Source organism: Ascaphus truei, chromosome 5, assembly GCF_040206685.1.
Source record: "Ascaphus truei isolate aAscTru1 chromosome 5, aAscTru1.hap1, whole genome shotgun sequence".
NCBI classification, from domain to species: domain Eukaryota; kingdom Metazoa; phylum Chordata; class Amphibia; order Anura; family Ascaphidae; genus Ascaphus; species Ascaphus truei.
Window position 1 is genome coordinate 190833977 of NC_134487.1, and position 27329 is coordinate 190861305.

Here is a 27329-nt window from a genome sequence, read left to right on the forward strand (position 1 = left end):
GACTAGCACCCTCTCTATTCACCTTTAAGACCCACCTTAAAATACATTTTCTTAAAGAAGCATATGAATAGCACTGGATAATCCTGGACACATGATACATAAAGCTTGGCCCCCTGCAGACGCACTTACTAGAATTCCCTCCTACTGTCTCTATATGTTCCCCTACCTACCAATTAGATTGTAAGCTCCTCGGAGCAGGGACTCCTCTTCCTTAATGTTACTTTTATGTCTGAAGCACTTATTCTCATGACCTATTATTTGTTTTATTATTTATTTACATGTATTACTATTGTGAAGCGCTATGTACATTTATGGCGCTATATAAATAAAGACATACATGCATACATACAATGACGTGGAAAACTTATACAGCTCAACCCCGTTATAGCGCGATCCGCTACAACTCGAATCTGCATATAACGCGGGCTGAGCGTGGCTCCCGATTTGCGCGAGGACTTACCGGCATCTCGATCTCTCTCCTCTTTGCAGCTGTCAGCTCTCTTCTCATTTCAGTGCTCTCCTCTCTGAAGCTGTCAGCTCTAGAGCACAGTGTACTACTGTATGTACATGTTTTTTTGTTTCTAGAGTCTGTGACATCACACAGTCCCCGTTGTGTAGAAGTAGAGCAATGGTACCAGTATATTAAAGGTCCTAGGTTCGATTCATGTATGATATGGTATCATTTATAAGTTATATTAAAAAAATATATATATTATTTATTATGTACCATATCATACAGGAATCGAACCCAGGACCTTTCATATACTGGTACCATTGCTCTACTTCTACACCACGGGGACTGTGTGATGTCACAGATTGTAAAAACAAAAAAACATGTACATACAGTAACAAAACATTTACATACAGGAGTACACTGTTCACTGTGGCATGTAGAGGATAAATATATTTATAGGGTCAGTTTGTAACACCAAGCCTGTGGTGTAGAGGTAATGTATTGGTATGAGTATATGGAAAGACCTGAGTTCGATCGCTGCATGTGTATTATATAAAATGTATTAATATTCAATTCCCACATGGTGTATGTAGGTGTGTGTGTGTGTGTGTGTGTGTGTGTGTGTGTGTGTGTGTGTGTGTGTGTGTGTGTGTGTGTCCGTAGCAATAAAACATTGATTTGAATGTTTAAAAAAAAATAAGTAGAGGGATGTGTGTTGAGTCATGTGAACCTCCTCTTCAACGCCGCGCACTAGAGCCGACAGCTGCAGACACAGCGCTAGGAAGTGAGGAGAGAGATCGGCTATCGAACAGCAAAATGTTAACGCAATGCCGGTTATAACTCATTCTGTGGCCCCTTCAAGGATCGCGTTATAATGGGGTTCAGCTGTATCATGAACTAACAAAGGAAAATCTCAAGATCATTATGGGAGAATTCAATGTAAAGATTAGTGCCATCAGAAAGACGAAGCATCAGTTGGTAAGTATGGTTACAGCAACAGGAATGAACGTGGGGACAGATAGTAGAATTTGCAGAATGTGAAAACTTTAACATCATAAATGTATTCTTCCAGAAGAATCCAAATAGAAAATGGACATGGAATGGACCCAATGGAATCAGGACTGAAACGGACCATATCCTCACTAACAAGAAACACACGATTGAAGACTGTACTGTTCTTAACTAGTTTGACACAAGCAGTGATCACTGATTGGGTTACTGCAGATTACATCCAACTGTGAAGTTGGAAAGAAGAAAACAGATAAAAAATTTAAAAAAAAGATAAAAACAATAAAAATCAGTAACAGTAGAGAATTTTAATTAGACTGAAAAAAATCGCTTCAACTACCGTAGTTCAAAATGCATGTGGACACGTGAAGAAATAATTATGAAGAACTTATAAAGATTGTAATTAAAAAAGGCAGGGGAAAAAAAGGATACAAAAATATCTGATAAGACAAAGCAATTTACCAAGGAGACGACAAGAAATAAAGCAATCTTAAAATGCAAGAATAAGAAATTAATATGCAGAGCTGTAAGATGTAAGAAAATGTTGCAGTGATATGGTGAGGCATACTATTGAAGATAATAACAACTTAAAGAAGACAAAGCAATGACTTGTGGTTAGGAAGAAGCAAATCATTGCACTCAACCAAGGCAATAGAAAACAAAAAAGACTGTGCACTTATTGTAAAGAGAGTTGAGGATGTCTAACTGAAATGGCACATGAATACAGAAAACCCAGGGTATAATCCAGCAGAGGACGAGCGAGAAGAAACCACCAATCACATACCATGCGTCCTTCCAAAAGTGGCAATAAAATCCATGAAGATTGAGAAGGCTCCCGGTGAAGATTGAATTACAACTAAAATCTTGAAAGAAACTGGAGAAGTAGACACACCTAGAAAACCTATTTACATGCTGCTTGAAGAACAGGAAAATTTCAGAGCAATGGAATAATGCCATGTAGTTCTCCTCATCCACAAGAAAGGAGACAAAGACGATGTCAAAAACTAGAGACCAATCTGTCTACTTGCAATCACTTACAGGATTTTTACGAAGATACAGTGGCCGTTATTCGAACATTTACCTGGGTAAATGTTGCGAGATTGTCAGTTGCAGACATAATGACCCATCGGATTAACACAGCACGAGTCCCTGCTGTGAGTCCTGCCCAGGGTCTGCCTGTCTACAAGCAACGCGCAGTAAGAGATAGGCTGAATCAGTTACTCTAAGGCTGCGCATATAGTGCCGGCGGTAGCGGCGCGACAAAACAAATGCATTGCCGCCGTCGCGTGCACTTATAGTAAGCGCGATGCGACGGATTGGTCGTGATCGCTGGAAGTCATCTCTATTTGATTTTCCAGCGACCATCGCGTCGCCGGCACTATAAGCGTAGCCTAACTGCGCGCCTCTCACAGGCGAACGTGGGGGTTTTATTTAATTTTAAACATTACAGTAATGTAACAGGGGGTCTTTGGAGTTGAACTGTATCAATTTCAGGCCTGGGCACACCCTACTTCCCCAGACACAGGCCCCGTTATGGGGTGCCGTTATCGCCTATGCATAGAAATGTCTCGCGTCACGTGATCGGGACATTTCCATGCATAGGAGACACCGGCACCCCATAACGGGGCCTGTGTCTCGGGAAGCAGGGGGTCCCACGACCTGAAACCAACGCAGTCCTGCTCATCTACACTAGTCATACATGTAAATGAAAATATGTAGTAAGCACCAATACACAACCCACCCCCTTTGCCCCAACATAAAACCAATATTTATTTATATAGACAGGATTAATACCATAGGCCGGCGGGGGTCCCTAGGTGGTCCCCATGGGTGTCCACAGGCCGCACAGTGCACGGGTGTCTGGGGGCCCTTGGGTGGTGCACAGGTGTCTGGGGGCCCTTGGGTGGTGCCCGCTAGGCTCCATGGGCCCCCAGGTTGTCCCAGCGGGTGCCTGGGGGCCCACGGGTGGTTCCCACGGGTGCCTGGGGGCTCTGTGTTCCTCCCACAAGTGTCCGTGGGTCCTCAGGTGGCCCCCGCTGGTCTGCGGTTCCATTCCTGTATATAAAATTTTTTTTAAAAACACACAGCCTACATTTCAATAAACACAGCTCCCCCACCCCCCACCACCAAACACATACACATACAGTACAGTAATGGGCAAAATAACTATTATCCAGATATGGATAATAGATTATTTGCCTATTATTAAAAACAACATTAGCCAGGCAGCATAAATAAAAAATGTTCTACTTACCCTTGCCAATGTGAAGGGCGTCCTCGTCAGCATACTGCTGGGCCATGTCCTCTGTTGCCAGAAAGCATACATAATAAATACAATCTAATGGCCCCTAACCCCTTAATCACCATAGCGGTTAATAACCGCTATAGTAATTAAGGGGTTAACCCACACTTCCCCGCTACCCACCCGGGAGACCTAACCACCCACCCCAGACCCACTATAGCCATTGATTGTTATAGTAGTGCATCATACCCATATAATATGGGCCTAAGCTACTATAGCAGTCAATGGTCCCCCTAATACAAAAGCCTGAATGTCCAAAATACACAATAATATAACCTATACAACAAGCACCTAAACACCCAAACTGTAAAATTAAAATAGGCAATCAATTACCTAAATAAAACCACAAGTCAACCAAAGAAATAAAACCGCTAGCCAATCAATTAAATAAATCCCACCACTAGCCGCACAAATAAATGTAATAGCTAAAAGAACTAACACAACAATTAATTAATACAACCACTAGACACCAATTTAAACCAGTAGCCAACAAAATACATAATTAAATAAAAACACAAAACAATCTGCAAAAAAATAAAACATTTCAAGCCATCACAATTCAAAACAATATAATCTAAACAATAAAAATACATAGAAAATATAACAGTCAATAGAAGACATGCATTTGCATTGGCTATTATTGTATTTATCTGTACCCTAAACAGGCACAGATTAATACATTAGCAGTCAGGGCAGAAAAATCCAATGAAAAAAACCTGTAAAAATAAAAGTACACACATTCTATATTTCCCTTACCTTTAGAAGCGTTGGCCCTCCGAATCCCGGGGAATCAGGAAGCTCTCGTCAGGTAACATCACGAAACACAATCCAACGCCATCCACGGTGAAGATCCTGGCCAGGTAACAAAATTCTTCTTTCGTCTTCCATCCCCTTCTTCTTTCTATATCTGTGACTATTTCTTAAATTTTTTTTATCTTCTGTATTTATCTTTTGTCTTCATCTGTCAATCCAATAGCCCCATGGCAAATACACGGTGTTGACACGTCGGTTCTTGAACTCAAATGTGCCGTCACGGCTTTAAATATGGCCTGTGATGTCACATTTGATTGGCTGTGAGAATCATGTGCCTTTTTTTTTTTGGTGACATCGTGTAAAGGGACTGAAGCCAGCAAATCAGAATGGCTGTGCTTCATTTCCCTTCAACATGACGTCACCAAATCTAAAATGGCTGCCCTCACGTGGTACTTCAGCCGATTAGATTGTGCGAACTATAGCCACAATGTGATTGGTTGTAGTAAACCATGTGACTCCCTTTGGATGACGTCACATCCTTTCCCACAAATTACTCGGTCATATGGTCTACTACAACCAATCAGATTGGGGCTATAGTTCTCATAATCTGATTGGTTGAAGTACCACGTGAGGGCAGCCATTTTGGATTTGGTGACGTCATTAAAGGGAAATGAAGCACAGCCATTTTGATTGCCAATCAAATGTGACATCACACGCCATATTTAAGGCTGTGACCGCTCATTTGAGCTCAAGAAGCCGATGTGTCAACATCGTGTATTTAACATGGGGCTATTGGATTGACAGATGAAGACAGAAGATAAAGAAATTAATGAAATAGTCACAGATGAAGAAAGAAGAAGGGGATGGAAGAATAAAGAAGAATTTTGTTACCTGGCCAGGATCTTCACCGTGGATGGCGTTGGATTGTTTTTCGTGATGTCACCGGACGAGAGCTTCCTGATTCCCCGGGATACGGAGGGTCAACGCTTCTAAAGGTAAGGGAAATATTGAATGTATGTTCTTTTATTTTTACAGGTTTTTTCATTTTTTATGTTTTTCATTGCCCATTGACTGCTAATGTATTCATCTGTGCCTGTTTAGGGCACAGATGAATACAGTAATAGCCAATGCATTTTTTGGCGAATACATTTCATCTATGTATTTTTATTATTTAGATTATATTGTTTTGAATTCTGATGGCTTGAATATTTATTTTTTCAGATTGTTTTGCGTTTTTATTTAATTATGTATTTTGTTGGCAACTGGTTTAAATTGGTGTTTTCTAGTGGTTGTATTAATTAATTGTTGTGTTGGTTAGTTCTTTTAGCTTTAAAATGTATTTTTGGGGTTAGTGGTGGGATTTCTTTAATTGATTGGCTAGTGGTTTTATTTCTTTCATTGATTGGTTGGCTAGTGGATTTGTTTAGGTAATTGATTGCCTATTGCTTTTAATTTTACAGTTAGGCTGCTTAGGTGCTTGTTGTATATGTTTTATTATTGTGTATTTTGGACATTCAGGCTTTTGTATTAGGGTGACCATTGACTGCTATAGTAGCTTATGCCCATATTATATGGGCATGATGTACTACTATAACAATCAATGGGCACAGGGTGTGTATAGTGTGTCTGGGGTGGGTGATTAGGCCTCCCGGGTGGGTAGCGGGGAAGTGTGGGTTAACCCCTTAATTACTATAGCTGTTATTAACCGCTATGGTGGTTAAGGGGTTAGGGGCCATTAGATTGTAATTATTATGTATGGTTTCTGGCAACAGGGGACATGGCCCTGCAGTATACCGACGAGGACTCCCTTCACATTGGCAGGCGTAAGTAGAATGTTTTTTTATTTACTTTATTTATGCTGCCTGGCTAATGTTGTGTTTAATAATAATAATAATAATATCTGGATAATAGTTATTTTGTCCATTACTGTACATGTTTGGGGGGAGGTGTATTTATTGAAATGTAGGCCATGTTTATTTTTTTTAAATACAAGAAAGGTACCGCAGGCCAACGGGGACCCACCTGAGGACCCACGGACACCTGTGGGGAGGAACCTGGGGCCTTACAGCTGTGGGAGACCCGCAGGGACCACCCAAGGGCCCCCAGACACCCATGAGGACCACCCGAGGGCCCCCAGACACGCACGGGGACCATCTGAGGACCCACAGACACCTGCAGGGATGAACCGGGGGGCCCCACGGCTGGGGGGGGGCCCGATGGCCCCAGACACCTGTGGGGAGGACCCGGGGACCCCCAGACACCACCTGGAGGCCCATGGAGCCTAGCGGGGACACCCCAAAGGCCCCCAGACACCTGTGGGGACCCCTCAGGGTGCACTGTGGGGCCTGCGGACACCCGTAGAGACCACCCGGGGACCACTGCCGGCCTGTGGTATTAATCCTGTGTCTATAAAAATAAAAATTGATTTTATGTGGGGGCACAGGGGGTGGGTTGTGTATTTTTGCTTACAACATAGTTTAAATTCAAATATCGGAGGAACTTTTAGATCAATGGCCTCATATAGGAAAATAGATAAAACTCGCACCATGAAAGTGATAAGAAAAAAAAATTCAATCACTTGAACAGGAGCACACGAGTGACCCCTCTAAAAGGGTGTACAGATATCTACTTTCTGCTAGAGAGGCGTTAAGGAGGATCCAGCTAGATGATACAGAAAAGGCCCTGAAATGGACTAAACAATTATTCTACAAGGGAAATAAAGCAAATAAATTGAGGAGGACTTAGATCTAATGCGCACATTTCTGCGATAAAATTAAACAATGAGAAGATCCCCCTACAATCCCCTCATCCGTAGAGGAAGAATTTCATAAATTCTATCCAAACCCTACAATCTAGATGCCCCTAGCTCACAATCCATGCATCCACAATCTGTACTTGTTAATGCATATTTGAGAGGATGCATTTGTCCCACATTTACAAAGGAGCACCTTATGGGACAAAATGCCGAATTCACCAAGGCGGAATTGGCTGAAATTGTCAAAACCCTCAGATGAGCCAAGACTCCAGGGGCCAGATTAATCACATCACATCTACTATAAGAAATGTATAGCCATCTTATTGCCACACTTGTTGGACTTATTTAAATACATTTTAGTAGGCAAGGAAATCTCGGAACAAATTTCAAAGCAAGCAACAGGTGCAGCTGCCGGTTCTGTTCCGCTTGCCTTGCGAGTTCTGCACGGCATCCTCTCCGTAGCCACGAGACTCCTGCGGCCAGACTAGTGGCCCATCGGACTAACACAGCGGGGTCCCTCCGGTTTAATGGGACTCACGCGGTGTGAATCCTATCGGGTTCCCCCTGTCAGCGATGCGCAGTAAGGGATAGACTTGTCGCTCTCCCTGTGCGCCTAACAGGCAATCGCTGGGCTTTTATTTTATTAACATATTGTAGTAGGGGGATCTCCTGAGCTGAACTGCATTGATTTCCGGTGCGTGGACCCCTGCTTCCCGAGTTACCGGCCCCGTTATGGGGAGCCAGTATCCCAGCAGCCATGTTTAAATTCTACCGCGTCACAGCCCATGTGATCGGGAGATTTAAACAAAGCAGAGGGATACTGGCTCCCCATAACGGGGCCTGTAACTCAGGAAGCAGGGGATAAGCACATTGGCAGTCAAAGGGCAGCCCAAAAAAAATAAAATCAATGAAATAAAATACATTCAATGTTTTTCTTACCTTTCATGTCTTCACCCTACGAAAACGACTCCAGCAGCAACCGCTTGACCGACGACGCAATGCTCCTCAACAGTTGATGGTCTTCCGGTAAGCTCCTTTCTTCATCTGTATATTGTAATCCAATTGGAGGCGCATGCTGCGCCGTCGGCTTCTTGGCATCAAATGAGACGGAACAGGCCACACATATATATATATATATATATATATATATATAAGGCCTGTGACGTCACATCTGAGTGTCAAATGGTACACCCCCAATCCAATTGACTGGAGTATCATGTGACAGGTTCCCCCCCTTATATTTAAGGATAAACCGGCAGTTGAGGAGCATTGTGTCGTCGGTCAAGAGGTTGCTGCTGGAGTCGGATTCGGAGGGAGAAGACATCAAAGGTAAAAAAAACATTGATTGTATTTTATTGATTTTTTTTGATTTTTTTAATCTGGTAGTGTTAGGACCTGTGAACTGGGTCTGCCTTGTCGTGGCTCGCAGTCTTACAACGCTTTGGCCAAAGGGTTAAACTAAATAACCCTTTTTCAAGAGAATATTTAAGTATTTTACTGTGTATTTTTGTCATATTGGATGTAGCATTGGGCTTCTCTGTCACTTTTACCACGCTCAATAGCTCTCCTTTTTGACACTTATATACATATATATTTTGTGAGGGCTTGCTGGGGTTCTGTGTGTTGTTTGTTAATATATTTCTTAGTTGGGAAGAACAAATTCAGTAAAAATGTACATATTTTCTGCACCCCCTTAAAACTTCAATAAATGATTTGAGAGGGGGAAAAAAAAAAAAATGATTGAAGATACAAGCAAGATAAGGATCAGCGAGGGAGTGCGGCAGGGAGACACCATGTCACCAAAGCTTCTCACAGCAACACGAACAATTGTTCAAGACATTAGATTGGGAAGAAAAAGGAATCAAAGTTAGCAGTGAATATTTGATTTGCAGGTGACATTGTTATTTTTGCCACAAGTCCAGAAGACCTCCAGCAACAAAATCAGTCAACTCGCCGAAGCAAGTAAGATTGTAAATATAAGAAATAAGATGCAACATCACAGAGTTCCCTACAGGTAATGTAAAGGGATAATGAAGGGGATATCTCTAATTCCTACACTAAAATACTATACATAAGGAATAATTAGCAATACACCATCCATAAAATACCAAGATACTAAATAAATGTTCAAAAGTACTCTTGATAAGAGGTATTTTTTGTCCCGAAACGTTGAGTCTCATTTGCCACAGTATCGGCCTGTTATGCTTTCATTATTTATGACTAGCTGAGAGCCCCGGCATTGCCCGGGATGTTTGTGGTGTGGGTGTGGCATTTGGGTGGGGAGTGGTCCACACGGCCCATGTGCGGTGGTAGTGCTGCTGTGGCTGTACTGATGGTGATTGTATCGGTGTGCTGATTTGGGAGGGTTTGGTGCTGATGTGGGGGTGCGGATGTGGGTGTGCCGATGGGGGAGGTGCAAAGGTGGCGATGTGTGGGTGCTGATGGGTGCTGAGAATGGCGGGGAGCCGAGAATGCCAGTGTGCTGGGGGGGGCATGGGATACCGGTGTGCTGATGTGGTGGTGCTGGGGATAGTATGTGTGTGTATACATGTTTGTGTGTATACATTGTATGTGTGTGTGTGTGTGTGTGTGTGTATATACATGTGTGTGTATGTATACATTGTGTGTATGTATATATTGTGTGTATACAACATGTTTGTGTGTGTATACACGTGTGTGTGTGTATACACGTGTGTGTGTATACATGTGTGTGTATACACATGTGTGTGTATACATGTGTGTGTATACATGTGTGTGTATGTATAAATGTGTGTGTATGTATACATTGTGTGTATGTATATATTGTGTGTATACAACATGTTTGTGTGTGTATAGACGTGTGTATACACATGTGTGTGTATACACATGTGTGTGTGTATACACATGTGTGTGTGTGTATACACATGTGTGTGTGTGTATACACATGTGTGTATACATGTGTGTGTGTATACATGTGTGTGTGTATACACGTGTGTGTATACGTGTGTGTGTATACATGTGTGTGTGTATACATTATGTGTATGTATACGTGTGTGTATACGTGTGTGAGTGTATGTCTCCATGTGTGTGTGTACTTGTACATGTGTGTGAGTATACGTGTACATGTGTGTGTGTGTGTACGTGTCTACGTGTACATGTGTGTGTGCACGTGTACATGTGTGTGTGTGTGTGTCTACGTATACATGTGTGTGTGTACGTGTGTGTGTGTACGTGTGTGTGTGTGTGTCTACGTGTGTGTGTGTGTGTCTATGTGTGTGTGTCTACGTGTGTGTGTTTGTGTATACGTGTGTGTGTTTGTGTATACGTGTGTGTTTGTGTACGTGTGTGTGTGTGTATACGTGTGTGTGTGTGTGTATACGTGTGTGTGTGTGTATACGGGTGTGTATACGTGTGTGTGTGTGTCTACGTGTGTGTGTGTGTGTCTACGTGTGTGTGTGTGTGTCTACGTGTGTGTGTGTGTGTGTCCCTGTGTGTGTGTTTGTGTCCCTGTGTGTCCTTTGGCCCGTCACTCCGCCTCAGGCCAATGAGAGGTGTGCGGGGGCGGGCCAAGGGACCAATGAGGTGGGAAGGGGGGGGGGGGAGGAGGTGGGAAGGGGGGGGGAGGAGGTGGGAAGGGGGGGGGGGGGGGTGAGGAGGTGGGAAGGGGGGGGGGGGGGTGAGGAGGGGGGAAGGTGGTGAGGGAGGGGGAAGGGGGGGGAGGGAAAGGGGGAGGAGGGGAAGGGGGGGAGGGAAAGGGGGAGGAGGGGAAGGGGGGGGAGGGGAAGGGGGGTGAAGGAGAGGGGGGAGGAAGAGGGGGGGGAGGAGGGAGGGGGAGGGCGGGGGGGGAGGGGGGAGGGCGGGGGGGGGGAAGGGGAGGGCGGGGGGGGAAGGGGAGGGAGGGGGAGGTGGTGGGAAGGGGGGGTGGAGGTGGTGGGAAGGGGGGTTGGAGGGGGGGAGGTGGTGGGAAGGGGGGGGGTGGTGGGGAGGAAGGGGGAAGGGGGGGAGGAGGGGGGAAGGGGAGGGGGGAAGGGGGGGAGGTGGTGGGGAGGAGGGGAGAAGGGGGGAGGTGGTGGGAAGGGGGGGGAGGTGGTGGAAGGGGGGAGGAGGGGGGAAGGGGTGGGGAGGTGGTGGGGAGGAGGGGGGAAGTGGTGGGAAGGGGGGGAGGTGGTGGAAGGGGGTGAGGAGGGGGGACGTGGGGGGGGGAGGGGGGAGGTGGTGGGGGAGGAAGGGGGAGGGGGGGAGGAGGGTGGAAGGGGTGGGGGGAGGGGGGGGAAGGGGTGGGGGGAGGTGTTGGGAAGGGGGGGAGGTGGTGGGGAGGAGGGGGGAAGGGGGGGAGGTGGTGGAAGGGGGGGGGGGGTGGTGGGAAGGAGGGAGGAGGGGGGATGGGGGGAGGAGGGGGGGAAGGGGGGGAGGTGGTGGGGAGGAGGGGGAAGTGGTGGGAAGGGGGGGAAGTGGTGGGAAGGGGGGGAGGTGGTGGGAAGGGGGTGAGGAGGGGGGAGGTGGTGGGGAGGAAGGGGGAAGGGGGGGAGGAGGGGGGAAGGGGGGGAGGTGGTGGGGGGGAGGGGGGGGGAGGTGGTGGGGAGGAGGGGGGGAAGGGGGGGAGGTTGTGGGGGGAGGGGGGAAGGGGGGGAGGTGGTGGGAAGGGGGGGGTGGTGGGAAGGGGGGGAGGTGGTGGGAAGGGGGGAGGAGGGGAATGGGGGGGAGGGGGGGGAGGGGGGAAAGGGGGGGGGAGGTGGTGGGGAGGAGGGGGGAAGTGGTGGAAGGGGGGGAGGTGGTGGGAAGGGGGGGGGGTGGTGGGAGGGGGGGGAGGTGGTGGGAAGGGGGGGGGGTGGTGGGAAGGGTGGGGGAGTGTGGTGGGAAGGGGGGGTAGGTGTGTGCGAAGGGGGGGAGGTAGAGGGGAGGTGAAGGGGGGTGGGGGGTGGAGGGGAGTGAAGGGGGGGGTGGAGGGGAGGTGAAGGGGGGGGGTGTGGAGGAGAGGTGAAGGGGGGTGAAGGGGGAGGGTGGAGGGGAGGTGAAGGGGGGGTGGAGGGGAGGTGAAGGGGGGGGTGGAGGGGAGGGGGGGGTGGAGGGGAGGGGGGGTGGAGGGGAGGTAAAGGGGGGTGGAGGGGAGGTGAAGGGGGGGGGTTGGAGGGGAGGTGAAGGGGGGGGGTTGGAGGAGAGGTGAAGGGGGGGTGGAGGGGAGGTGAAGGGGAGGGTTGGAGGGGAGGTGAAAGGGGGGTGGAGGGAGGTGAGGGGTGGGTAAGGGGAGGTGAAGGGGGGTGAGGGGAGGTGAAGGCGCTCACTCACCGTCCGGCCGCTCCCCTCAGCCGTCCGGCAGCTCCCTCACCCGTCCGGAAGCTCCACGTGGATCTGAGGCGGGAGGCAGCTTGTTGTGGCCGCTCCCCGCTGTGTCCCGGGCGCTCGCTCCTCCGCTGACTGTAGCGGCGCCGGGGGGGGGAGGGGGTGGAGGGGAGGTGAAGGGGGTGAGGGTTGGGTGAAGGGGGGTGAGGGGAGGTGAAGGCCGCTCACTCACCGTCCGGAAGGTCCCACGTGGATCTGAGGCGGGAGGCAGCGTGTTGTGGCCGCTCCCCGCTGTGTCCCGGGCACTCGCTGCCCCGATGACTGTAGCGGCGCCGGGGGGGGAGGGGGGGCTGAAAGCGCGGGAAACACGGGGAGAGGAAGAGGTGCGCGCGTGTGTGGAGGCTGATGTTCGGGGAGGAAGAGGCGGAGGCTCCGGGACCGGTGGGTATGTGAGCCCACCCCCGGGTTATACATGCTGCTAATGTACACCCCCCCCTACTGTGTGTGTGTGTGTCCCTGTGTGTGTGTGTGTCCCTGTGTGTGTGTGTCCCTGTGTGTGTGTGTCCTGTGTGTGTGTGTCCTGTGTGTATCCCTGTGTGTGTCCCTGTGTGTGTGTGTTTGTGTCCCTGTGTGTCCTTTGGCCCGTCACTCCGCCTCAGGCCAATGAGAGGTGTGCGGGGGCGGGCCACTAATATAGTATAAGATAGGCTTTTACCTTTATATTGCATTTTGATATTATAGGTACTAGATTTTCTATATACACGTCTGTATTATGATAATTTCAGTCCTCAAAACGGAAAGTGTTCACCAGTGTATCTGGCCTGTGCTCATCCTGGATGTGAAACTTGGACCTTGAACGCAAAAACAATTCAGAAGCTCAGACAAATCAAAGAAGAAGAAGAAGAAGTAGTATGGGACAGATTTATGCTGCGTATTACCGAAAAGACAGCAAAAATAATGAATGGGTTCGAAACAAAAGAAAAAAGTCTTTGACCTCATCACAAGGGTGAAGAAATTAGAATGACAGGGGGGTGGACATATCGCAAAAAAAAATAATGATTATCTTTTCAAGGAAATGGCACTCAGCTGGATTCAAGAAAGATTAAAAGACCAAGACGACAACCAATAATAAGATGGGATGATGAAATCAGAACGTGTTGGAGTAAATGGAGAGGCTGCAATTGCATCACCTGGAAGATCATATGGGAGGCTTCTTCCAGGAGTAGGGCTGAAGGAGAGAAAGAGAGAGAGCGAGAGAGAGCGAGAAGAGAGCGAGAAATAAGTACACAACACATGTATTGCATATTGCAGACTTAACTGGCAGTGAAGAGGTTAATATAAAGCTCTCTAATCTCAGCTAGAGGACAGCTGCGGCAGTCACTCCCTATACTCGCCTGGCTCTCCCGAATGTCAATCTCTCTGTGGCACTGTCACCTGACGGCAGGCCCTTGGGATGCATGGGGAACTTGGAGGGAACCCGGCTATCGCCATCGCCCTCTCCCAGGGTCACCGCAGTGAGGATCCCCCTGCTGGAGAAAAACAAAAACTATCAAAATACCACCTACACAAATACCCAGTGTGATTAGAGGGAGCATCTCTAAGTGAAATTCATACACCGTATAATGATCAATAGTATGTCTGTATACTTACAATGAACATGCTATTAATGATGCAAAGTATCTTTTCAATGATAATCAACATGATGCACTCTACAATGGTGCAGAGTACCTATACACTGAAAATCATGGTGCTGAAAATCTACACATGTCCACCCTCTGATAACGAACATGATGCACACATAATGATTCAGAGTATCTTTATACTCCAACACTTCCCCACACCTCTTCCATCCTACAGACAAAAATTAAAGCAGCAATCCTGTGTGGGAATAGTTTGTTTTATGATTTCTTTCCCCCCCAATAATTGGAACAAGGTGGCCATGAGTTGCTGAACTTTGCCATTTGACTACCGGGCATCCTCGAGTTCTGCTTCCAGAATCACTCTACTCTTTCCTAAATCTGTCTCAGCGTCTCCCTGCTGAAATCCCTCTCCGGCTTTCTATCAAACCGCAATTCGCATTCCATTCTCCTCCTCACTTTTAAAGCTTTACACTCTTCTGCCCCCTTCAAGATCTCAGCCCTAATTTCTCGCTATGCACCATCCCGACTCTTGAGTTCTGCTCAGGATGTCTTCTCTCTACCCCCTTTCTATCTAAAGCTCTCTACCGCCTTAAACCCTTCTCACTGACTGCCCCACACCTCTGGGATGCCCTTCCCCTCAATATCCAACTAGCACCCTCTCTATCCACCTTTAAGACCCACCTTAAGACACACCTGCTTAAAGAAGCATATGAGTAGCACCGTGACTAATACTATACACGATACATAAAGCTTGGCCCCCTGCAGACGCACTTACCTGAATGCCCTCCTACTGTCTCTGTACGTTCTCCCTACCAATTAGATTGTAAGCTTTTTGGAGGGACTCCTCTTCCGAATGTTACTTTATCACTGAAGCACTTATTCCCATGATCTGTTATTTGTATTATTTGTTATTTATATGATTGTCACGTGTAGTACTAATGTGAAGCGCTATGTACACTAATGGCACTATATAAATGAAGACATACATACATGCATACATAATTACTGGTGTACGCACCGGTTCCTCCTTCTGGGGCAACAATATGGCTGCCAAATCTTGCAGTATCCACAGGCCAATAAGAAGCCACCACGTTATCAGTTTCAGCTTCCTATTGGTCAACACTGGCGGCTATGCTGATTTTCCCTGACCAGCACCATCCCCAGAAAAGATAATTATCTCATGAACCGGGGGATATTCGGCACTGAAAATGACGAGCTTAAGCAGCAGAGGACCCACCGATTCCAAAGATGGTTCCACTTATTGCCTAGATTGCTGCTTTAAGGTAGGAAGAACAGAGTAAGAGGCAGCACACTACCCAGGTAGCAAAATAACACACGGTTGTAGTACTGTAATCATTCTCGGGACCATATGGAAAAGCACACATTTACAGTGAAAAATAGGTTGCCTTATTTTAAAGGAATAAAGCAGACATGAAAGGTCCATTGCAGACATGAAACATCGCTTTCTGATGCCTGCTTTCCCCCTTTAAAATAAAGGAAACTATGTTGTTTCACTATGTGCACTTTTGAATAAGGTCTGAGAGAATGATTATAATACTACAACCGTGTTATTTTGCTACCTTGGCAGTGTGCTGCTGCCTCTTACTATATAGCCTGGTCACCCTTGGGAGATATGCACCTTTCTCTAAAGCCAAAGGATAGAGCATTATTTTAGCTCTCTTTTGGGTATCCAGGACGTGTTCCTCTTTTTTCTGCTTTAAGTTCAGTTCAGGGTGCCAGAGGCAGGAGTTGGAGGGTGGGCGTTGGGAGGGAGGGCTGCAGTTTGCTGGGCGATGTGTGTTCATCCTCCCAGCAGACTGTTTCAGGAGTTGAGGAGGCGGGGAGGGGGCGGGGCTACAGACGGCAGCTTAGGGATCAAGGCTGCAATCTTAAAATCATTCTCAAGAATGATTTCATTGGCTGCTGAGGTCCCAGTGACGCTGCTGCAGCTTCAAAAAACGAATTTTCTGTTTATTGAAACTGTAGCCAGCATCAACTCCGGGCTTCGGAGACAGGGCAGCTGCTACCCTGACAACCAGTATTCAATTTGAATACATTGTGTCCCCACGGCAGCTCGCACGTAAGCACGCCCTCCTCCGAAGCCAGCACCCTGAACGAGGCCTAAGGAAGGCAAAGCACAATGCACCTTTCCACTCTGTCATTCTGCTGTCGCACAACTTACCCATGGATGGCATGCCTCGGCCAAGAGGAACATGGGTTTGCGGTTCGAGACGCCAGTCCCCGGAAGAGAGAGGGTATCACATTTGTAGAACCATATGGTCCTGAAGAGGAAACACAAAGTTTAGTTAGAGCATTAAAGGGTCAGTATCACGCAGGGCCAAAGTGATGTTTATTGGGTTATAGGGTCAGTCCCACACAGGAATAAAATGACATTACGACATGTTTAATGGGTTAAATCAAGGGCCATAAACAGGACAGGTATTAGGAATATCGCTGTTTCGGCACAGTGGCTCAGTGATTGTGACTGACCCACCTGCGCTGAAGCAGGGATATCCTGAAAACCTGACCTGGTGGTGGCTCTTGAGGACTGGAGTTGGCCTCCCCTGGGCTAAATGGCGTCTCACAGGAGACCAGAACTATCATATCAGAGATTAATTCATCAGACAGAAAAACAGAGTTGATCAAATTAATTTATTAGAAAAAGAACAACTATTTACAACTGGGATTACCCTATAGATCTGGGTGCAGGGACCTCCCTAAAGAGATTTCCCCTGTTCACTCTCCCCTGCAGTGTCCTCTGGAACAGATCTCCAGGTCTGGCACAGCACTGGAGTTGACACTGCAGCTGGAATCCCCACTGGAACATCAATCTTGAGCTGCAGCTGACAGCAACTGTAGCTACTTCACAGCGCTCTTCAGTCTCACTCACGACCTTTTATACATCATGCCAGGGGGTGTGCAAACCAGGGGGGGGGGGGGGGCGGTGGTTACAGAGGCCCCGCACTCTTCCCCAAGGCTTAAATTAAATGCCGGGGGAGGCGTGAGGCCTATGTAACTCCCTTACCTGCTCTGTGCCAGTTCTTCAGCGACGCGTCGCCATTGCAACGCAGCGTCATGTGACGCGACGTCACGGGTCATGTGATGACACATGACCCGCCGACATCATTTGGCGCCAGGTCCTGGGGGGGGGGGGCGCAAGCGCTGGCTGCAGTTCAGGATCTTTGCCCACCTCTGCTCATGCTACAACATGGTTACATAAAAAACAAAAAAAAAAAAAGTGTTGAGGCCAGGTGTCTTCAATATGACTCTGTCAAGCCCACTTGCGTGTTTTTATTTTCCTTTCACTGAACGCTAAACAATTGAACAGGTTTCATAAACATGGGTTACAGCTATGGAAATATTCAGAAGTGGGTCTTTCCGCGTTCACCCTAGCAATTATTTACAAACCTGAAAAATCTAACTAAAATAAATCTAAGCTGGTGAAGTTTTGGCATATGGATCTTAGTTAGCCAAGTTCTCTCTAGTTTTTAAAATAATCATAGAGGAAAGTTAAGCAAATCATGGAACCGTTTCAACCTTAAGATCATTTTACTTTTATTTTATCTTACGCTTAGGCCGTGTCCATGGTTAAAGCGACAGCGCGGAGTTCAAAATGCCTTAAGGCAATGATCGCTGGCCATAGACTTCGCGTGCATGTGCCAGCGCGATGGGGCGCGCGAAGAATCATAAATTTTATTCTGCGGCGTGACTGCCAGGTCACGTTAGCAGTTCGCCAATCAGGCGAACCAGCTCCGAGACGTCACGACCAGCACGCCCCACAGACACGGCTACCCAAGCCACAAATCTCTGCAGCTAAAGGTGTGTGTGACATCACGCGCACGCTCCCACAGGACGCAGCCTTGGAAAGCTAACATTTTTTATGCCGTAATGAGATTTTATAGGTATATTCTAGCAGTTTTTGTGAAAGGTTAGGAACCCGATTAATTACTTTTATAAATCACTAGAGTAGAACAGGGAAACCCGGCGCTACCTGGAACTAAATAGGAGTTTGGAATGGGGTATACTATCCACCTTGAGAGTGGGCAAAGTGTCCCTCTGTTGTTGTTCCTCCTGCGGCTCAAACCCAAAGGAGGATCTACCCAGGATCCTTCAAAGATAGAGGAGACAGAAAAAGGGGGGATGGGGGAGCACAGGTGGAATGGTATATAGTCTTAGAACTCAGATATGTGAGACTCTGAGCTGCTGGTGTGGGTGATGTAAATCTATATATAATCTCAAACACTCACACGGCCTTGTGCAAATGCGTGTGCATCAAAATATCTTTACGTCCTATGTTCTTTTCTTTAAGGATCTCGTCTGTGCTTTTCCTTCTTCGTTGGTGTGGATTCGCCTGCTTTGTTCTGGAGTACTCCACCTCTCGTCGGGCTGGTTCTTCTGTTTCTGGTATTCGTTGTTACCTCGGAATTAAAGAATTAAAAAACACACAGGTTCAGCGACAATAGGATGACAAGCAAAAGAGGACAATCTAGGTTGGGGGTGATCTATGAGGTAGATGGTATATAATCAAACACTCACACGGACATGTGTGGGTGTACTCAAGGGCTAGGGTATCTTTTTGCTCCCTGGATTGGTCTCACTGTTCCAAATAGCAAGTGATTGATTATAATATTAAATATAAAGTATTGTTACTCACACGGCCAAGTGTGAGTGCACACTTGGAAAGGTTCTTGGATTGGTCCTGGTGTTCCTATGTTGAAGAATTTCTAACCGCTCCTGTTCTGGATTCCTAGCTCTCAGGTGGGTAAATGAAGATATAAGTCCAAGGATACCGGGCAGAAACTTTATTGAAGTGTTAAACAATTAAAACAAATAAATTGATAAAAACAGGGGTATAAAACAAACCATCCGCTTGCTCAACTCGTGAGCTGCGGTAGGGGAAGGGGTGGGAGGCCCGTCTCTGGGATGTTCAGCAGTCTCGTGGTGCTACAGCCGCTCGCTCCGCGTCCGGTTGGAGCTCTGTACTTCCCTGTTCCTGCTCCCGACGGTGGCCGCAAAGTATCAAAACAGTGGGGGGATTTCGAGCAACGCGTTTCGCCCTATGGGCTTCCTCAGGCTCCGTAGTTAGGAAGGGTATGGTACACTGCTCCACTTTTATGTGTTGTGGACATCCTAACTGTTACGCCCCCCTCGATCTAAGACAGCTGGGCTTTATTGCATAGATAAACATTGTGTGTGGTGGGTTGATTGGCCCCAGTTGGAACTTTCATTAGTTCAGTTCTTGTATTAAATAGGCTTTGTTTTGAGCATGCTTCTACGCAGCCCTCTCATTAGAGACAGGTGATCTCTAATTGCGTGCCTTCATTTTTACAGTCCATTGACGTTTTTCAAACGGATATCATACATCATTATTCTTTCAGGAAAAGAGAAGTGGTGTAATACAAAAGTGTAAAAATAAAGGTAATATGTTTACTATTATATAAAAAAGGGTTAAAAAGGAAAAATTAAAAATATCCAAGTCCAAATGTACGTCCTGCATAAGTGTATATATACATATATGTATAAAATGCCTCATATATATTTTTAAATGGTTCTAGGAACATGTGAGATAAGTCCATAGCCTGTAATAGTTTGTTAGTTTATCCAGATCTGTAATATGAATCAAAAACATAATTAGTGCCCTATAGTGGGATAAAGGGTGCATAACTCATCTGAAATCAATATTCCGGAAAGAGGGAGGGGGGGGGGATGGGGAGGGGGGGGGAGGGAGGGGGAGGGTGAGGGGGGGGGGGAGGGGGGGGGAAGGGAAAAAGAGAGGGGGGGGTGGATGCAACTGGACTAGAGTCGGGGTTCGGACCTATCTGCTATAAGTCTAAAATGTGACATGTAGGATTTCTAAAACCGCTTTTTGGGGTGGGGTGAAAAAACTTTATAAACAATGAAGTCAATAAAATCAATGAAATGCCCCTAGGTCTATGTCAATGTTGAGGCCCTTGGGTGCCAGGGTCTGGAGTCTGTATATCCAGAAGGTCTCACGTTGAGCTAGTTTATTGAGCTGGTCTCCACCTCTCCAATGCGCCTCAACTTTCTCTATACCTTGATATACTAGCCCCTCTGGGTTCCCTCCATGTGTCAGACTGAAATGCCTGGAAACGCTATGGGTCATGACCTGTCGACGTATATTGCCCATGTGTTCCAACACACGGACTCTTAGGGGCCTAGATGTCCGGCCCACGTATTGGAGCCCACATGGGCACGCCAGCAGGTATACCACATACTCAGTCCGACATGTAATTAGATTTTTAATATTAAATTTTTCTTTAGTGATGTTAGATACGAAGCTGGTTTTTTCTTTTGCTGCCTGTTTGCAGGCCTTGCAGCTGAAACAACTATGAAAACCCACTGGGGGGGGGGTAACCAATGTAGTGTGGGTTTTTTATCCCTTTTGAAGACACTCGGGGCTAACTTGGCTTTAATAGTAGGTGCCCGTCTAAAAATGACCCTTGGTAAAGGCGGAATGTGGTCTTTTAAAATGGGGTCTTTTTGCACTATGTGCCAGTGTTTCTTTAAAACTTCAGTAATTTTGCCAGAGTCGGTGCTAAAATCTGTAATAAATGATAGAGGAAAACTTCTATCATTGGATTTAATGTGCTGTTTCAAAAGATTTTCTCTTGGGATTAGTTCCGTTCTTTGGAGTGCATCGTCAAGTGTTTTAGCTTCATAACCTCTTTCTAAGAATTTCTCTTTTAAAATTAGTGCCTGTTCCTGGTAGGTTTCTTGGTCTGTGCAATTTCTTTTTATTCTGCGCAATTGTCCATAGGGGATGTTTTTTAGCCACTTCGAATGGTGGCAGCTAGTATTCAATAGGTAGTTGTTTGCGTCAGTCGGTTTGAAAAAAGTTTTTGTCTTTAATGTATTATCTTCCACAGAAATCGTAAGGTCTAAAAAATGTAGAGAGTTTTTACTGTGTTCTGAAGTGAACTCCAGATTCACTTGGTTATTATTGATATAGCTGATAAAATACTCTAACTCTATTTCTGTACCTCTCCATATGAGCAGCACATCATCAATGTAGCGATGCCAGGAGACAAGGTTCGCGCCATGCGGATGTTCGGACCAAATGTAACTGTCCTCCCAATCCGCCATAAAAATGTTTGCAAAACTAGGTGCGAACCTTGTCCCCATCGCGGTGCCGCACAGCTGGAGGAAAATCTCTCCATTGAACCAAAATGAGTTGTGCCTTAGAATAAAACTTATACTGTCTAAAATAAATTTGCGTTGTTCCTCTGGCATTGTGGGGTCTTTTATTAATGCTCGCTCTATTGCCCCTTCCCCATCTGTGTGTTTGATACAGGTATAGAGCGATTTGACGTCGCAGGTAACTAAAATATAGTTATCCTGCCATTGGATATTGTTTAAAATGTTTAAAACTTGGGACGTATCTTTGAGATAGGATCTACTACTTGTGGCGTATTTTTGCAGGGAGGTGTCGACATATTCGGACAGGTTCTGGGTGAGGGAACCTATCCCTGATATGATTGGTCTACCTGGGGGAGTCTCCAGGCATTTATGTATTTTAGGTAGGAAGTAAAACACAGGCAGGATGGGGTTGTCTCTTTTTAGATAACTCCACTCCTTGGTGTTTAATATACCCTGTGTTTTACCCCTCTCCAGAATGACATCTAGGATTTTTTTTGTCCTTTATTGTTGGATCTCCATTCAATTTCTGGTAGGTCCCTAGATCTCCCAGAATCCGTTCTGACTCTTTGAGGTAATAATCCGTGTCCATCACCACCACACCTCCCCCTTTATCGGCTGGTTTGATGGTGATAGATCTGTCGTCTCCTAGTGTTTTCAAAGCCTCTTTCTCTTCCTTGCTGAGGTTATCTCGTTTTGATTTTGGCTGTCCTGCAATTTTCTCTAGGTCTTCCAAAACCAACTGTGTGAAGACCTCTAGATGCTGCCCCTTACTATTACTTGGATAAAATTTTGATTTGTCTCTTAATCCTGAGTGAATAAACATATCCTCTGGACTTGGAATACCCAGTGTACTTGGCAGTGTGGCTTGGCTTTCTCTAAGTGTTTCTCTAGACTGAGCGTCTTTATTTAGAAAAAACCTTTTTACTGTCAATTTTCTTAAAAATTTATTTGCGTCGAGGAACATGTTAAAACCATTGGACTTTATACTTGGGGCAAAGTTTAGCCCTGTTCCTATTAGTCCGAGTTGCGTATCTGTAAGTATGGTTTTACTGATATTAAAAACCCCCCTTATTTCGTTTGTTTCTTTGGGATGCCTCCTTCTTCCTCTTTTTCCTCTCTTTCTCTTTTTTTGTTGTAATGTTTCCCTTCTTTCTCTTTCTCTTTTAGTGGATTGAAATGATTCTGTGTCTGTGGTGGGTGCGGGGGACTCTGCTCTAAAAAAGTCACCGCTGTATTCTGCTTGGGCCTCTCCCAAACTGGGCTCTTAATGGGAGAACGGCTTGCATATCTTCTTCTCCCCCCATCTCCATCTCTATCTCTTGTTGTCTCTCTCTTATCCCTAACGTGGTGTTTTTCTCTCTCGTCTCTCCCAGGATGTTTATAGCCTCTATCTTCCCTTTCTCCCCTACAGTCTCTCCCATAATTTGGTCGCGTCTCCCAGTCTCTAGATCTCTCCCGACTCCTGCGGTCTCTTCTAGGGTACATTCCCCTGTCGTGATATTCATACCCCCTATCCCCTCTATAATTCTGAGGTGTATAAGGGCTGGTATGTTCTATAACGATGGGTGTGTTCTCTTTCATAGTGCCTATTTTCTCTTGGCCCTCTAGTGTTGTCTGATCTAATGTCAGTTTCTTTTCTCTTAGGTGATAGCGGTGCTGCGGGAGGTGGTGGGGTATCTCTCCTAGGAATTTCTGTTTTAGCCTCTCTCTCATTAGAGGTGGTTTTAAATCTTTTTGGTGTGTGTGAGTACTGTTATCTCTGCCCCGATCTTGAGATTTACTGTAGCCACTGTAGCCACTTTTGTCCCATCTTTTATTCAGACCTTCCTCATAATCCTCTATCTCTCTGGAATTTGCCGTTCTTACTAATCTCTAGATTTTTTTTCTAATGTGTCTAGCTCGTTTGAGAGATTTTACCAAGGGTCATTTTTAGACGGGCACCTACTATTAAAGCCAAGTTAGCCCCGAGTGTCTTCAAAAGGGATAAAAAAAAAACACACTACATTGGTTACCCCCCCCAGTGGGTTTTCACAGTTGTTTCAGCTGCAAGGCCTGCAAACAGGCAGCAAAAGAAAAAACCAGCTTCGTATCTAACATCACTAAAGAAAAATTTAATATTAAAAATCTAATTACATGTCGGACTGAGTATGTGGTATACCTGCTGGCGTGCCCATGTGGGCTCCAATACGTGGGCCGGACATCTAGGCCCCTAAGAGTCCGTGTGTTGGAACACATGGGCAATATACGTCGACAGGTCATGACCCATAGCGTTTCCAGGCATTTCAGTCTGACACATGGAGGGAACCCAGAGGGGCTAGTATATCAAGGTATAGAGAAAGTTGAGGCGCATTGGAGAGGTGGAGACCAGCTCAATAAACTAGCTCAACGTGAGACCTTCTGGATATACAGACTCCAGACCCTGGCACCCAAGGGCCTCAACATTGACATAGACCTAGGGGCATTTCATTGATTTTATTGACTTCATTGTTTATAAAGTTTTTTCACCCCACCCCAAAAAGCGGTTTTAGAAATCCTACATGTCACATTTTAGACTTATAGCAGATAGGTCCGAACCCCGACTCTAGTCCAGTTGCATCCACCCCCCCCCCCCCTCTTTTTTCCCTTCCCCCCCCCCCTCACCCTCCCCCTCCCTCCCCATCCCCCCCCCCTCCCTCTTTCCGGAATATTGATTTCAGATGAGTTATGCACCCTTTATCCCACTATAGGGCACTAATTATGTTTTTGATTCATATTACAGATCTGGATAAACTAACAAACTATTACAGGCTATGGACTTATCTCACATGTTCCTAGAACCATTTAAAAAATATATATGAGGCATTTTTATACATATATGTATATATACACTTATGCAGGACGTACATTTGGACTTGGATATTTTTAATTTTTCCTTTTTAACCCTTTTTTATATAATAGTAAACATATTACCTTTATTTTTACACTTTTGTATTACACCACTTCTCTTTTCCTGAAAGAATAATGATGTATGATATCCGTTTGAAAAACGTCAATGGACTGTAAAAATGAAGGCACGCAATTAGAGATCACCTGTCTCTAATGAGAGGGCTGCGTAGAAGCATGCTCAAAACAAAGCCTATTTAATACAAGAACTGAACTAATGAAAGTTCCAACTGGGGCCAATCAACCCACCACACACAATGTTTATCTATGCAATAAAGCCCAGCTGTCTTAGATCGAGGGGGGCGTAACAGTTAGGATGTCCACAACACATAAAAGTGGAGCAGTGTACCATACCCTTCCTAACTACGGAGCCTGAGGAAGCCCATAGGGCGAAACGCGTTGCTCGAAATCCCCCCACTGTTTTGATACTTTGCGGCCACCGTCGGGAGCAGGAACAGGGAAGTACAGAGCTCCAACCGGACGCGGAGCGAGCGGCTGTAGCACCACGAGACTGCTGAACATCCCAGAGACGGGCCTCCCACCCCTTCCCCTACCGCAGCTCACGAGTTGAGCAAGCGGAGGGTTTGTTTTATACCCCTGTTTTTATCAATTTATTTGTTTTAATTGTTTAACACTTCAATAAAGTTTCTGCCCGGTATCCTTGGACTTATATCTTCATTTACCCACCTGAGAGCTAGGAATCCAGAACAGGAGCGGTTAGAAATTCTTCAACATAGGACACCAGGACCAATCCAAGATACCTTTCCAAGTGTGCACTCACACTTGGCCGTGTGAGTAACAATACTTTATATTTATTATTATAATCAATCACTTGCTATTTGGAACAGTGAGACCAATCCAGGGAGCAAAAAGATACCCTAGCCCTTGAGTACACCCACACATGTCCGTGTGAGTGTTTGATTATATACCATCTACCTCATAGATCACCCCCAACCTAGATTGTCCTCTTTTGCTTGTCATCCTATTGTCGCTGAACCTGTGTGTTTTTTAATTCTTTAATTCCGAGGGTAACAACGAATACCAGAAACAGAAGAACCAGCCCGGACGAGAGGTGGAGTACTCCAGAACAAAGCAGGCGAATCCACACCAACGAAGAAGGAAAAGCACAGACGAGATCCTTAAAGAAAAGAACATAGGACGTAAAGATACCTTGATGCACACGCATTTGCACAAGGCCGTGTGAGTGTTTGAGATTATATATAGATTTACATCACCCACACCAGCAGCTCAGAGTCTCACATATCTGAGTTCAGACTATACACCATTCCACCTGTGCTCCCCCATCCTCCCTTTTTCTGTCTCCATAAATCACTAGAGAGCAGAGTGTTGGCAATTAGGCTGAGTCCATGCTCCCTGCTTGCTCGCTGAGGCGCGCTGAGGCTCAGGGAAAGCGGGTGCTTTCCCTGGCCTTGCGGTTGCTTACCGCACGCGCCGTCAGCGGGCGGGCCGGGGGCGGGCACGTCACTGGCCGGGGGCGGGCACGTCACTGAGCTGGTTCGCCCTCATTGGGCGAACCGCTCACGTGACCGGCCTATCTCGCCGGCAAGCGGGGGAATTTTAAATTCCCCTAAGACCTGCGATTCCGCAAGCGTGCGGAAGCGCAGGTGAGCCCCTACTAAAGCCGCTCTAATTGCGGCTGTAGGGGCTCAGTGCTGAGCGGAAGCGCGCCTCAGCGCGCTTCCGCCAGCAAGCAACTAACATGGCCGAGGCCTTAGGGATGAAACATGGGTAGAATTGAACAATAATACGATGAAGTGATATAACTTGGAAATATAAGAATAATTCAGTTACAACATGTGCTTTCAACGTTCCATTTATCTGGAACTTTTCAATGTTCCAGTTCCATTTAGAATAAGGCCAAGAACTCTTTGATTCCAGATCTCGGCATCAAAGAAGCAATAATGTCTCCCCTAGCTCCCTGACCTCAACCCTCTGGGGTGAGGCGGGAAGTGAGGGACCCACCGGAAAGTTTGAGTTGGGATCGTGAGGTGTACGTGGGAGATCTGGTCCAAAACCAAAAAAAAATACTCACTCAATTCGAATCCCTCACTGTGAACTCCTATACAAGCATACCCCTGTTTAAGGACACTCACTTTAAGTACACTCGCGAGTAAGTACATCTCGCTCAATAGGCAAACGGCAGCTCGCGCATGCGCCTGTCAGCACGTCCTGAACAGCAATACCGGCTCCCTACCTGTACCGAAGCTGTGCACAAGCAGGAGACTATAGAGCCTGTTACAAATGCGTTACTTACTTCAGTTATGCACGTATATGACGAGTACAGAACATGCATCGATAAGTGGGAAAAAGGTCGTGCTTCACTTTAAGTACATTTTCGCTTTACATACATGCTCGGTCCCATTGTGTACGTTAATGCGGGGTATGCCTGTATATAATAACCCCGAGTTCCCCCCGGGGTGTATAAAAAAACTCCTTTAAGAAATTAAAGGAGCTCAATATTGTAAGATTGGAGGACCTCGCGATCGCGAGGTCCTCCAATGACATACCAAGAGGTGCAAACAAAATATCAAGCACGGGATATTCCAATCTTTGGCTTCCTACAGATTAGACACTTGCTGCATTCAGTATCGCAGAACAAGAGCTTTCCGAATTTAACAAAATTTGAAAGACTATGCCCAGTAGGGGTGCACCAGAAGGGTCTGATCTCGAGGATATACACGGGACTGACTTCGTCGTCAACCCCCCAAAATCATAACTATATGTTGAAATGGGCCGAAGACCTCGGGATAGAAATAGATAGGGAAGACTGGGAGGATATCTGGGAATCGGCAGCTAAAACATCAACCTGCACAACCACGAAAGAAAATATATACAAAATATTATTCCAGTGGTACCTAACCCCGAGTAGACTGAGCCAGATCTTCCCAGGCACACCGGATCTCTGCTGGAGGGGGTGTGGCATGAGAGGAGATATGGCACATATATGGGGGTTCTGCATAAAAAATACAATGATTTTGGACACATATCCAAAATATGCTGCGGGAATCCACGGAGCTGAGAATCCCTTTGGACCCGATGATATATTTACTAGGATAA

The 27329-nt window shown here is 46.3% G+C and overlaps 1 protein-coding gene across 5 annotated transcripts in view; it reads right to left on the reverse strand.

Moving 5' to 3' along the window:
- Positions 1-16451, reverse strand: part of PIWIL2 (piwi like RNA-mediated gene silencing 2) — a 108452-nt gene extending 92001 nt beyond the window's left edge. For all 5 annotated transcript variants that reach the window (XM_075601467.1, XM_075601465.1, XM_075601466.1 and 2 more), the window contains exons 1-2: positions 16353-16451; positions 13926-14060 (exon numbers count right to left, since the gene is read on the reverse strand). In XM_075601467.1, the coding sequence (XP_075457582.1) occupies positions 13926-14060; positions 16353-16366 (149 nt within the window). In that variant the 5' untranslated portion in view covers positions 16367-16451. The remainder of the gene's footprint in view (positions 1-13925; positions 14061-16352) is intronic.
- Between the last annotated feature and the right edge of the window lie 10878 nt (positions 16452-27329).